A 13,463-nucleotide genomic window follows, 5' to 3' on the forward strand; every position below is an offset into this window, starting at 1 on the left:
GGTTGTTTTGTAGTAACTTATATGTGTGTTTGGGAACAAGATGATTTTATGGGAAATAGAGGACACAATAAAAGCAGCATATAATTAGATGCAAATTTATCTGCTATAGACTGTAAGGGTTTTTAATTTCAGAGAAAGGCAACATGAGTGAGGCTTGTGGACTTGAGTTGGTACTCGAAGAATAAGACATGATACAGCAGAGGAAAATACGGGGCTGTTTTTATCTCGACCTTTTCCTCTTGAGCTTACTATGCTTTTCTGTGTCCTGATTAGACCAGAGAAAGGTTTACCTTCTCAGTCATTCCTGTGATGTCTTAAGGCCTGTTAGCACCTCTCCCGCGTAACTTCCTACTATCCCTGGTCTAGTCATGATGCTGTAGAAATGCTTTCCTTCTTGATATCCCATTAATACACCAAGCTTATCCTCACTTCCATACATTTAGAGAGGGAAGCAACCTTGGAGATCATGTAATCCTACCTCCCATCATTATAGGAGACACTTAGCCTATCTCCAGGTAAGAAATTGTTTTCGTGAAAAAAACAAAACAAAACCCAGAAACCAGCATCATGGAGGTGGTAATTGCAGTGATGAGCTTTGTGAGGGGGAGAATAGGATGACAAGGCTGAACCCTGGCAAATGTGGCCCAGGAGCTAGACAAAGGGAAAAAAATCTAATGGAGGAAATAAAGAAGGAGTGGATGGAAATATTTATTTTTTCTTCTCAGAACCATTTATTCTGGCTTCAGAACTCAAGTCCTGCCTCTGATCGAGTTAGTGCAATAATCTGGGAAGGGAATGAGTGCAAAAAGATGGATATGTCTGTGTTGGAAATAAGTGGCATCATCATGAGCAGGGTAAGGTTTAATACGTTTTTGGATCTTTAGAAAAATCTATTTAATGATCAGCAGCTATTTCATAGAATGTATTTAATGATCAAAACGTTGACTCTGCTTTTGAAACACAAGTATGTGTATCTTAAATTTTGTAGTCAGTCTTCACTAGGTAGTATATTTTTTTATTTGTTACAGAGGTCTCTGTGAGCATGATCAATTGTTCAGGTAGACTCTACAAATATTCCTTATCTCATTCAAGCCTAAAAGTCATAAATCTGTACATCATTTTTATTTGTATTTCTTTTAGATTTAAAACAGATTTAGTTTTTAATCATCTAAATAGTATTTGATAAATACTGCTTCACAACTCCATTTAGCTGTGCAGTAATGATGCATATTTTAAATTAATTGCCAGGTTAATGCGTATCAGCAAGGAGTAGGTTATCAGATGCTGGGAAATGTCGTCACCATCGGATTAGCATTTTTCCCTTTTTTACATCGACTGTTCCGAGAGAAGAGCCTTGACCAGCTAAAGTCCATCTCAGCTGAGGAGATCTTGACTCTCTTTTGTGGGGCACCACCTGTTACACCTATTATTATTTTGTCTATAATTAATTTTTTTGAACGACTGTGTCTTACTTGGATGTTTTTTTTCATGATGTGTGTGGCGGAGAGAACATACAAACAGGTCGGTAGTCAATTAAGTAAAATTTCTTACCTCTGCTTTTGTATATGGTATTCTGTTGAGTTGCTTTTGTTCTCTTGATTTGTTCTCTCTCCAGAAGTTAACGTGGGCAATGGAGGCTTGATAAGTGAACTTTTGGTATTTGTGGGTTTAACACTTGTGATACTGATTATTCACAAATGACATGCTGTAATCTGAAATTTTGCTGAGCCTACTTGTAGGAGTAAGTGGCTGAGCCAGTGAGTGAACCTAGCTGATTGCTTAGCACCTGCACCTCAATGTGCCCTTGATGTTTTGTATATGTAGCATATGTAGTAATTACCAAAGTGAAAATGTTTCTGTGAAAAATGGCCAAGTGAGAAATAAATTTATTGAAATTTGATAAGAGTTTGGGATTGAGGGCTTAATGTATCGGTGATATGTGCAAAAAATGTGGTTTTGAATGGAAATGTAATTTGGGAGTAAGCTAGAATTTTGTATAAACATTTGAGTTTGTGAAGGTGGGGATTCACAAAGGTCTCCAAGGTATATTCCTTGAAAATGTGAAGAGTGTAGCATGTTGTGAAGAAGTATATTACTACATAATGTGCTTTGCAAGCGACAGGTTAATGAGCTATTAACAATGTTTTTTCACTGCCTGTCTTAGTGACCAATGATTAGAACTTGATCCTTTTAATATTTTTTATATGCTGGGAATATTGTTTACAATTATGTAAATATACACACAGTGACACATGTGTACGTTTCACTTTGTGGTTTGTTTTTTTTTTAACCTCCTCTAGAGATTTTTATTTGCAAAACTCTTCAGCCATATTACTTCTGCCAGGAAAGCTAGGAAATATGAAATACCTCATTTCAGACTTAAAAAGGTGGAGAACATTAAGATATGGTTATCATTGCGTTCCTTTCTAAAGGTGAGTTTTAGCTGACTAACCATGGAATATCTGCAATAATACGCAGAAAACATGCTCACTGAAATTTCTGGTGGCAGATACTCAGTAGGCAGGGTAGTTCTATGTACTGGACAGATATCAGTTGCTGACAGACTTGCTGGACACCAGGTTGGGAGTGATCTATCTGCAGAGCTGGTAGAGCTAAGTAAATAAGAGCTTAGAAAGGGAAAAGAAAATTTAAATTCCTAGGGCAGAGTGATAAATTGAATATCTCATCTTTTTCTGACTTTTGGGGGGAATATTCCAGCTGAAAATATGTTCGTGAATCAATCACACCCTTAATTTGAATGGCATGGATCTCAGAGCTTAATTAAAGTCGAATATGTCCAAAATATGTTAAAATCCTGTGTCAGAAAGAGAAAAACAAATATCGTATATTAACGCATGTATGTGGAACCTAGAAAAATGGTACAGATGAACCGGTTTGCAGGGCGAAAGTTGAGACACAGATGTAGAGAACAAACGTATGGACACCAAGGGGGGAAAACTGCGGTGGGGTGGGGATGGTGGTGTGCTGAATTGGGCGATTGGGATTGACATGTATACACTGATGTGTATAAAATTGATGACTGATTAAAAAAAAAAAATCCTGTGTCAGAAACGTCTTATAAATGTTCATTTTCACGCCAATACAGTAAGATTGGGAGTGTGAATGATGTGAGGGCTGTTGCCGTCTCTGGCGGTGACCTAAAACGCTAACCTACACATCTCACTCCACAGAGACGGGGCCCGCAGCGATCAGTGGATGTGGTTGTGTCTTCTGTCTTCCTACTGACACTTTCCATTGCTTTCATTTGTTGTGCCCAGGTAAGAGTTTCAGATCGATTTCACTGGAAAATGGAATATAGAGCTCACTTTCTGTTTTAAATCAGTTCACCGTGTTTAAGTGTGTGTGTGTGTGTATGTGTGTGTATGTATAGACAACGGACATTTGTATCTCACAGCTCTGGGAACTGGGGAGTCCAAGGTCGAGGTGCCAGCATGGTTATGTTGAAGTATATATGTTTTTAATGTGTCTACATTTCTTTTGCTAGTTTGAATACTTGTTAATTTTTCTAACTTTTATTTTTAATTTAAAAAAAAATTATTTTATTTTATTTATTTATTTTTGGCTGCATTGGGTCTTTGTTGCTGCGTGTGGGCTTTCTCTAGTTGCGGCGAGTGGGGGCTACTCTTGGTTGCGGTGCACGGGCTTCTCATTGCAGTGGCTTCTCTTGTTGCAGAGCATGGGCTCTAGGAGCGCGGGCTTCAGTAGTTGCAGCACGCGGGCTCAGTAGTTGTGGCTTGCAGGCTCTAGAGCGCAGGCTCAGTAGTTGTGGCACACAGGCTTAGTTGCTCCGTGGCATGTGGGATCTTCCTGGACCAAGGATCAAACCCGTGTCCCGTGCATTGGCAGGTGGATTCTTAACCACTGTGCCACAAGGGAAGTCCTTTTCTAACTTTTGAAATGAGAATAAAGATAATTTTTAGTCCTTTAAGACTCTAAGATCATGGTAATTTAATTTTAATTGGCAATTTTTGATTGTTAATAAAGCTATATACCATTATGGATACAAAATGGTGATTTTCCAACTCCATCGTTTCTTCTAATTTTATTAGTTGTCACTCTAAAGTAGACTTCTTTTTTCTCATTTATTTATTCATTCATTCATTTATTATGCTATGGACTCCTGTGTTCTTATTTTTATCCAGTGGAGTATAAAGTATTACTATGTTTGTTTTGATGCCTAAATTGTCCCAGATTTGGCCAGTGGGAGACCCTTAAAGCCCCTTCCTGTGTTCTTTTGACAGGTCCCTGTATCTTTATTTATTTATTTATTTTGGTACTTCTGTGTTTTCTTTATTACAAGAAGTTACAGCCTTATCCTGTACTTTTCCATTGATTGAATTTTAACTTAATTCTGCTATGGTCAGAGAACATGCTCTGAATGTGTTCAGTCCTTTGAAATATGTAGAATTGCTTTATTATCCAGTATTGCTTTATTATGTACAATTGCTTTATTATGCAGTATTGCTTTATTATGTAGAATTGCTTTATTATGTAGAATTGCTTTATTATCCAGTATTGCTTTATCATGTAGAATTGCTTTATTATCCAGTATATGTTTATCTTTATTATCCAGTATATGTTTATAATATATATATTACCAGTTTTATTAAATCTTCCATCAGCACTTTGAAAGAATTTGTATCCCATTGTTTTGGAGAGCAGTGTTCTCTCTATATAAATTAACCCAAGTTTATTAGTTGTATTGCTGAAATTTCCTGTGTCCCTACTCATCTTTTTGGTTTGCTTATTCTGTCAGCCACTGAGAGAGGTGTGGTCAAGTCTGCTCCGATGGTGGATTTATCTTTTTCTCCTTTTATTTCTGTCAATTTTTGCTTTATATGTTTTTAAGCAGTGTAACTGGGTGCATACAGATTTAGAATTGTTATCCATCTCCTTGGTGGATAGACTTTTATGTCCTTTATAGTTATTTTTTTTCTCAATCCAGGATCAGTTATTACATTTAGCTGTTATGTCTCTTTAATCTCCTTTAATCCTGAACAGTGTCAGGCTTTCTTTACCTTTCATGACCTTATAAAATGTCTCTATTTCTAATGTTTCTTAACTTAAAGTCTACTCTATTTGATATTAATTTAACTACACCATCTATCTTGATTAGTTTTTGTATGCAATATCTTTGTCTACCCTTTTTCATTTATTTTGTCTTTGTATAGTTCTATCTCTTATAATCAGCATATCCTTTTTTAGTTGCTTGTTTCTTTTTCTTTCTTTTTTTTTTTTTTTGCTGTTAAACTATCAAAGTGCTTTAATATCTTCAGTGATATGTTTTTTTTAATGCTGAAAAGTTATTTTATTAATTTATTTTGGTAACAGATCTGGGTTTATTACAAAATATATTTTCTTTTTGAGCTTTTTCCCTCTCTCTCTCTTTTTTATTGAAGTATAGTTGATTAACAATGTTGTGTTAGTTTCAGGTGTACAGCAAAGTGATTGAGTTATACACATATATGAATATATGTTATTTTCAGATTCTTTTCCCTTATAGGTTACTACAGAATATTGAGTATAGCTCCCTGTGATATATATACCATATCTTCTTTATCCATTCATCTGTCGATGGACATTTAGGTTGCTTCCATGTCTTGACTGTTGTAAATAGTGCTGCAGTGAACATTGGGGTGCATGCATCTTTTTGAATTATAGTTTTGTCTGGATATATGCCCAGGAGTGGGATTGCAGGATCATATGGTAACTATTTTTAGTTTTTTAAGGAACCTCCATACTGTTCTCCATAGTGGCTGTATCAATTTACATTCCCACCAACAGTGCAAGAGGGTTCCCTTTTCTCCACACCCTCTCCAGCATTTATTATTTGTAGACTTTTTGATCATGGTCATTCTGACTGGAGTGAGGCGATACCTCATTGTAGACTTCATTTACATTTCTCTAATAATTAGTGATGTTGACCATCTTTTCATGTGCCTTTTGGCCATCTGTATGTCTTTTTTGGAGAAATGTCTACTTAGATCTTCTGCCCATTTTTTTATTGGGCTGTTTGGTTTTTTGTTATTCAGTTGTTCGTATATTTTGGAAATTAATCCCTTGTCAGTCTCATCATTTACAAATATTTTCTCCCATTCTGTAGGTTGTCTTTTTGTTTTGTTTATGGTTTCCTTTGCTGTGCAAAAGCTTTTAAGTTTAATTAGGTCCCATTTGTTTATTTTTGTTTTTATTTCCATTTCTCTAGGAGGTGGGTCAAAAAAGATCTTGCTGTGATTTATGTCAAACAGTGTTCTGCCTATGTTTTCCTCCAGAAGTTTTATAGTATCCAGTCTTATGTTTAGGTCTTTAATCCATTTTGAATTTATTTTGTATATGATGTTAGAGAAATGTTCTAATTTCATTCTTTTACATGTAGCTGTCCAGTTTTCCCAGCACCACTTATTGAAGAGGCTGTCTTTTCTCCATTGTATATTCTTGCCTCCTTTGTCATAGATTAGGTGACCATAGGTGCATGGGTTTATCTCTGGGCTTTCTATCCTGTTCCACTGATCTATATTTCTGTTTCTGTGCCAGTACCATACTGTTTTGATGACTGTAGCTTTGTAGTATAATCTGAAGTCAGGGAGCCTGATTCCTCCAGCTTCGTTTTTCTTTCTCAAGATTGCTTTGGCTATTCAGGTTCTTTTGTGTTTCCATACAAATTTAAAATTTTTTTGTTCTAGTTCTGTGAAAAATGCCATTGGTATTTTGATGGGGATTGCACTGAATCTGTAGATTGCCTTGAGTAGTATGGTTATATTAACAATATTAATTTTTCTAGCCTAAGAAACTGGTATATATATATCTTTCCATCTGTTTGTGTCTTCTTCAGTTTCTTTCATCAGTGTCTTATAGTTTTTGGAGTACAGATATTTAGCCCCCTTAAGTAGGTTTATTCCTAGGTATTTTATTCTTTTTGATGCAGTGGTAAATGGGATTGTTTCCTTAATTTCTCTTTCTGATCTTTTGTTGTTAGTGTATAGAAATGCAACAGATTTCTGTGTATTAATTTTGTATTCTGCAACTTTACTGAATTCCATGATGAGCTCTAGTAGTTTTCTGGTAGTGTCTTCAGGATTTTCTATGTATAGTATCATGTCATCTGCAAACAGTGACACTTTTACTTCTTCCTGTCCAATTTAGATTCCTTTTATATCTTTTTCTTCTCTGAATGCTGTGACTAGGACTTCCAAAACTATATTGAATATAAGAGGTGGGATTGAGCACCCTTGTCTTGTTCCTGATTTTAGAGGAAATGCTTTCAGCTTTTCACTGTTGAGTATGATGTTAGCTGTGGGTTTGTCATATATGGCCTTTATTATGTTGAGGTATGTTCCCTCTATGCCCACTTTCTAGAGAGTTTTTAATCATTAGTGGATGTTAAATGTTGTCAAAAGCTTTTTCGGCATCTAATGAGATGATCGTGTGGTTTTTATTCTTCAGTTTGTTAATGTGGTGTATCACACTGATTGATTTGTAGATATTGAAAAATCCTTGCATCCCTGGGATAAATCCCACTTGATTATTTAATGTATTGTTGGATTCAGTTTGCTAGTATTTTGTTGAGGATTTTGCGTCTATGTTTATCAGTGATATTGGCCTGATTTTCTTTTTTTTGTGATACCTTTGTCTGGTCTTGGTATCAGGGTGATGATGGCTTCATAGAATGAGTTTGGAAGTGTTCCTTCCTCTGCAATTTTGGGAATAGTTTCAGAAGGGTAGGTGTTATCTCTTCTCTAAATGTTTGGTAGAATTCGCCTGTGAAGCTATCTGGGCCTGGACTTTTGTTTTCTGGGAGTTTTAAAATCACAGATTCAATTTCAGTACTTGTGATCAGTCTGTTCATATTTTCTATTTCTTCCTGGTTCAATCTTGGTAGATTGTACCTTTCTAAGAATTTGTCCATTTCTTCTAGGTTGTCCATTTTATTGGTATATAGTTGCTTGGAGTAGTCTCTCATTTCTAATTTATTGATTTGGGCCCTTTTCCTTTTTTTCTTGATGAGTCTGGCTAAAGGTTTATCAATTGTGTTTATCTTTTCTAGGAACCAGCTTTTGTTAATAGTTTTATCGATGTTTTCTATTGTTTTCTTAGTCTCTATTTCATTTATTTCTGCTCTGATCTTTATGATTCCTTTACTTCTACTAACTTTGGATTTTGTTTGTTCTTCTTTCTCTAGTTGCTTTAGGTGTAAGGTTAGGTTGTTTATTTGAGATTTTTCTTGTTTCCAGGGTAAGCTTGTATTGCTATAAACTTCCCTCTTAGAACTGCTTTTGCTGTGTCCCATAGGTTTTGGATCATCATGTTTTCATTTTCATTTGTATCTAGCTATTTTTTTTTAATTTCCTCTTTGATTTCTTCAGTGATCCATTGGTTGTTTAATAGCATATTGTTTAGCCTGCACGTGTTCGTGTTTTTTTCTTGTAGTTGATTTCTAATCTCATAGTGTTGTGGTCAGAAAAGATGCTTGATATAATTTCAGTTTTCTTAAGTTTACCAAGGCTTGCTTCATGGCCCAGCATGTGATGTATCCTGAAGAATGTTCCATGTGCACTTGAAAAGAATGTGCATTCTGCTGCTTTCAGATGGAATACTCTATAAATATCAATTAAGTCCATCTAGTCTAATGTGTCATTTAAAGGCTGGATTTTATTATTGATCTTCTGTCTGGATGATCTGTCTATTGATATAAGTGAGATGTTAAAATCCCCCATTATTATTGTGTTACTGTCAATTCCTTTTTTTATGTCTGTTAACATTTGCCTTATATATTGAGGTGCTCCTATGCTGGGGACACATGAATTTACAATTGTTACATCTTCTTCTTTGATTGATCCCTTGATAATTATGTAGTGTCCTTCTTTGTCTCTTGTAACTGTCTTTATTTTAAAGTCTATTTTGTCTGATATAAGTATTGCTACTTCAGCTTTCTTTTGATTTCCATTTGCATGGAATACCTTTTTTTTAACATTTTTATTGGAGTATAGTTGCTTTACAATGGTGTGTTAGTTTCTGCTGTATAACAAAGTGAATCAGCTATACATATACATACATCCCCATATCCCCTCCCTCTTGTGTCTCCCCCCGACCTTCCCTATCCCACCCCTCTAGGTGGACACAAAGCACCGAGCTGATCTCCCTGCGCTATGTGGCTGCTTCCCACTAGCTATGTATTTTACATTTGGTAGTGTATGTATGTCAATGCCACTCTCTCACTTTGTCCCAGCTTACCCTTCCCCCTCCCCATGTCCTCAGGTCCATTCTCTACGTCTACGTCTTTATTCCTGTCCTGCCCCTAAGTTCTTCAGAACCTTTTTTTTTTTTTTTTAGATTCTATATATATGTGTTAGCATACGGTGTTTGTTTCTGAATTTCTGACTTACTTCACTCTGTATGACAGTCTCTAGGTCCATCTACCTCACTACAAATAACTCAATTTCTTTTTTTTTTTTATGGCCGAGTAATATTCCATTGTATATATGTGCCACATCTTCTTTATCCATTCATCTGTCGATGGACACTTAGGTGCTTCCATGTCCTGGCTATTGTAAATAGTGCTGCAGTGAACATTGTGGTACATGACTCTTTTTGAATTATGGTTTTCTCAGGGTATATGCCCAGTACTGGGATTGCTGGGTTGTATGGTAGTTCTATATTAGTTTCTTGAGGAACCTCCATACTGTTCTCCATAGTGGCTGTATCAATTTACATTCCTACCAACAGTGCAAGAGGGTTCCCTTTTCTCCACACCCTCTCCAGCTTTTATTGTTTGTAGATTTTCTGATGATGCCCATTCTAACTGGTGTGAGGTGATACCTCATTGTAGTTTTTTTTTTTTTTTTTTTTTAAACATCTTTATTGAAGTATAATTGCTTTACAATGGTGTGCTAGCTTCTGCTTTACAACAAAGTGAATCAGTTACACATATACATATGTTGCCATATCTCTTCCCTCTTGCATCTCCCTCCCTCCCACCCTCCCTATCCCACCCCTCTAGGTGGTCACAAAGCACCGAGCTGATCTCCCTGTGCTATGCGGCTGCTTCCCACTAGTTATCTATTTTACATTTGGTAGTGTATATATGTCCATGACACTCTCTCACCCTGTCACATCTCACCCCTCCCCCTCCCCATATCCTCAAGTCCATTCTCTAGTAGGTCTGTGTCTTTATTCCCATCTTGCCACTAGGTTCTTCATGACCTCTTTTTTTTTTTTTCCCTTAGATTCCATATATATGTGTTAGCATACTGTATTTGTTTTTCTCTTTCTGACTTACTTCACTCTGTATGACAGACTCTAACTCCATCCACCTCATTACAAACACCTCCATTTCATTTCTTTTTATGGCTGAGTAATATTCCATTGTATATATGTGCCACATCTTCTTTATCCATTCATCCGATGATGGACACCTAGGTTGCTTCCATGTCCTGGCTATTGTAAACAGAGCTGCAATGAATATTTTGGTACATGACTCTTTCTGAATTATGGTTTTCTCAGGGTATATGCCCAGTAGTGGGATTGCTGGGTCATATGGTAGTTCTATTTTTAGTTTTTTAAGGAACCTCCATACTGTTCTCCATAGTGGCTGTATCAATTTACATTCCCACCAACAGTGCAAGAGTGTTCCCTTTTCTCCACACCCTCTCCAGCATTTATTGTTTCTAGATTTTTTGATGATGGCCATTCTGACCGGTGTGAGATGATACCTCATTGTAGTTTTGATTTGCATTTCTCTAATGATTAATGATGTTGAGCATTCTTTCATGTGTCTGTTGGCAATCTGTATCTCTTCTTTGGAGAAATGTCTATTTAGGTCTTCTGCCCATTTTTGGATTGGGTTGTTTGTTTTTTTGTTATTGAGCTGCATGAGCTGCTTGTAAATCTTGGAGATTAATCCTTTGTCCGTTGCTTCATTTGCAAATATTTTCTCCCATTCTGAGGGTTGTCTTTTGGTCTTGTTTATGGTTTCCTTTGCTGTGCAAAAGCTTTTAAGTTTCATTAGGTCCCATTTGTTTATTTGTGTTTTTATTTCCATTTCTCTAGGACCTGGGTCAAAAAGGATCTTGCTGTGACTTATGTCATACAGTGTTCTGCCTATGTTTTCCTCTAAGAGTTTGATAGTGTCTGGCCTTACACTTAGGTCTTTAATCCATTTTGAGTTTATTTTTGTGTATGGTGTTAGGGAGTGTTCTAATTTCATACTTTTACATGTACCTGTCCAATTTTCCCAGCACCACTTATTGAAGAGGCTGTCTTTTCTCCACTGTATATGCTTGCCTCCTTTATCAAAGATAAGGTGACCATATGTGCGTGGGCTTATCTCTGGGCTTTCTATCCTGTTCCATTGATCTATATTTCTGTTTTTGTGCCAGTGCCAAACTGTCTTGATTACTGTAGCTTTGTAATATAGTCTGAAGTCAGGGAGCCTGATTCCTCCAGCTCCATTTTTCGTTCTCAAGATTGCTTTGGCTATTCGGGGTCTTTTGTGTTTCCATACAAATTGTGAAATTTTTTGTTCTAGTTCTGTGAAAAATGCCAGTGGTAGTTTGATAGGGATTGCATTGAATCTGTAGATTGCTTTGGGTAGCAGAGTCATTTTCACAATGTTTATTCTTCCAATCCAAGAACATGGTATATCTCTCCATCTATTTGTATCATCTTTAATTTCTTTCATCAGTGTCCTATAATTTTCTGCATACAGGTCTTTTGTCTCCTTAGGTAGGTTTATTCCTAGGTATTTTATTCTTTTTGTTGCAATGGTAAACGGGAGTGTTTTCTTAATTTCACTTTCAGATTTTTCATCATTAGTATACAGGAATGCAAGAGATTTCTGTGCATTAATTTTGTATCCTGCTACTTTACCAAATTCATTGATTAGCTCTAGTAGTTTTCTGGTAGCATCTTTTGGATTCTCTATGTATAGTATCATGTCATCTGCAAACAGTGACAGCTTTACTTCTTCTTTTCCGATTTGGATTCCTTTTATTTCTTTTTCGTCTCTGATTGCTGTGGCTAACACTTCCAAAACTATGTTGAATAATAGTGGTGAGAGTGGGCAACCTTGTCTTGTTCCTGATCTTAGTGGAAATGGTTTCAGTTTTTCACCATTGAGGACAATGTTGGCTGTGGGTTTGTCATATACGGCCTTTATTATGTTGAGGAAAGTTCCCTCTATGCCTACTTTCTGCAGGACTTTTATCATAAATGGGTGTTGAATTTTGTCGAAAGCTTTCTCTGCATCTATTGAGATGATCATATGGTTTTTCTCCTTCAATTTGTTAATATGATGTATCACGTTGATTGATTTGCGTATATTGAAGAATCCTTGCATTCCTGGAATAAACCCCACTTGATCATGGTGTATGATCCTTTTAATGTGCTGTTGGATTCTGTTTGCTAGTATTTTGTTGAGGATTTTTGCATCTATGTTCATCAGTGATATTGGCCTGTAGTTTTCTTTCTTTGTGACATCTTTGCCTGGTTTTGGTATCAGGGTGATGGTGGCCTCGTAGAATGAGTTGGGGAGTGTTCCTCCCTCTGCAATATTTTGGAAGAGTTTGAGAAGGATAGGTGTTAGCTCTTCTCTAAATGTTTGATAGAATTCGCCTGTGAAGCCATCTGGTCCTGGGCTTTTGTGTGTTGGAAGATTTTGAATCACAGTTTCAATTTCAGTGCTTGTGATTGGTCTGTTCATATTTTCTATTTCTTCCTGGTTCAGTCTCGGCAGGTTGTGCATTTCTAAGAATCTGTCCATTTCTTCCAGGTTGTCCATTTTATTAGCATAGAGTTGCTTGTAGTAATCTCTTATGATCGTTTGTATTTCTGCAGTGTCAGTGGTTACTTCTCCTTTTTCATTTCTAATTCTATTAATTTGAGTCTTCTCCTTTTTTCTCTTGATGAGTCTGGCTAATGGTTTATCAATTTTGTTTATCTTCTCAAAGAACCAGCTTTTAGTTTCATTGATTTTTGCTATTGTTTCCTTCATTTCTTTTTCATTTATTTCTGATCTGATCTTTATGATTTCTTTCCTTCTGCTAGCTTTGGGGTTTTTTTGTTCTTCTTTCTCTAATTGCTTTAGGTGCAAGGTTAGGTTGTTTATTCGAGATGTTTCCTGTTTCTTGATGTAGGCTTGTATTGCTATAAACTTCCCTCTTAGAACTGCTTTTGCTGCATCCCATAGGTTTTGGATCGTCGTGTCTCCATTGTCATTTGTTTCTAGGTATTTTTTGATTTCCCCTTTGATTTCTTCAGTGATCACTTCGTTATTAAGTAGTGTATTGTGTAGCCTCCATGTGTTTGTATTTTTTACAGATCTTTTCCTGTAATTGATATCTAGTCTCATAGCGTTGTGGTCGGAAAAGATACTTGATACGATTTCAATTTTTTTAAATTTACCAAGGCTTGATTTGTGACCCAAGATATGATCTATCCTGGAGAAT

At 36.3% G+C, this 13,463-nt stretch overlaps 1 protein-coding gene across 2 annotated transcripts in view; it reads left to right on the forward strand.

Moving 5' to 3' along the window:
* PHTF1 (putative homeodomain transcription factor 1) overlaps window positions 1–13,463 on the forward strand; it is a 75,467-nt gene that overhangs the window by 42,789 nt on the left and 19,215 nt on the right. For both annotated transcript variants that reach the window (XM_061186166.1, XM_061186168.1), the window contains 4 exons: window positions 726–854; window positions 1,249–1,521; window positions 2,301–2,432; window positions 3,192–3,278. In XM_061186166.1, coding sequence (XP_061042149.1) covers window positions 726–854; window positions 1,249–1,521; window positions 2,301–2,432; window positions 3,192–3,278 — 621 coding nt within the window. The remainder of the gene's footprint in view (window positions 1–725; window positions 855–1,248; window positions 1,522–2,300; window positions 2,433–3,191; window positions 3,279–13,463) is intronic.

This window comes from Eubalaena glacialis, chromosome 3 (genome assembly GCF_028564815.1).
Source record: "Eubalaena glacialis isolate mEubGla1 chromosome 3, mEubGla1.1.hap2.+ XY, whole genome shotgun sequence".
In the NCBI taxonomy this organism is placed as follows: domain Eukaryota; kingdom Metazoa; phylum Chordata; class Mammalia; order Artiodactyla; family Balaenidae; genus Eubalaena; species Eubalaena glacialis.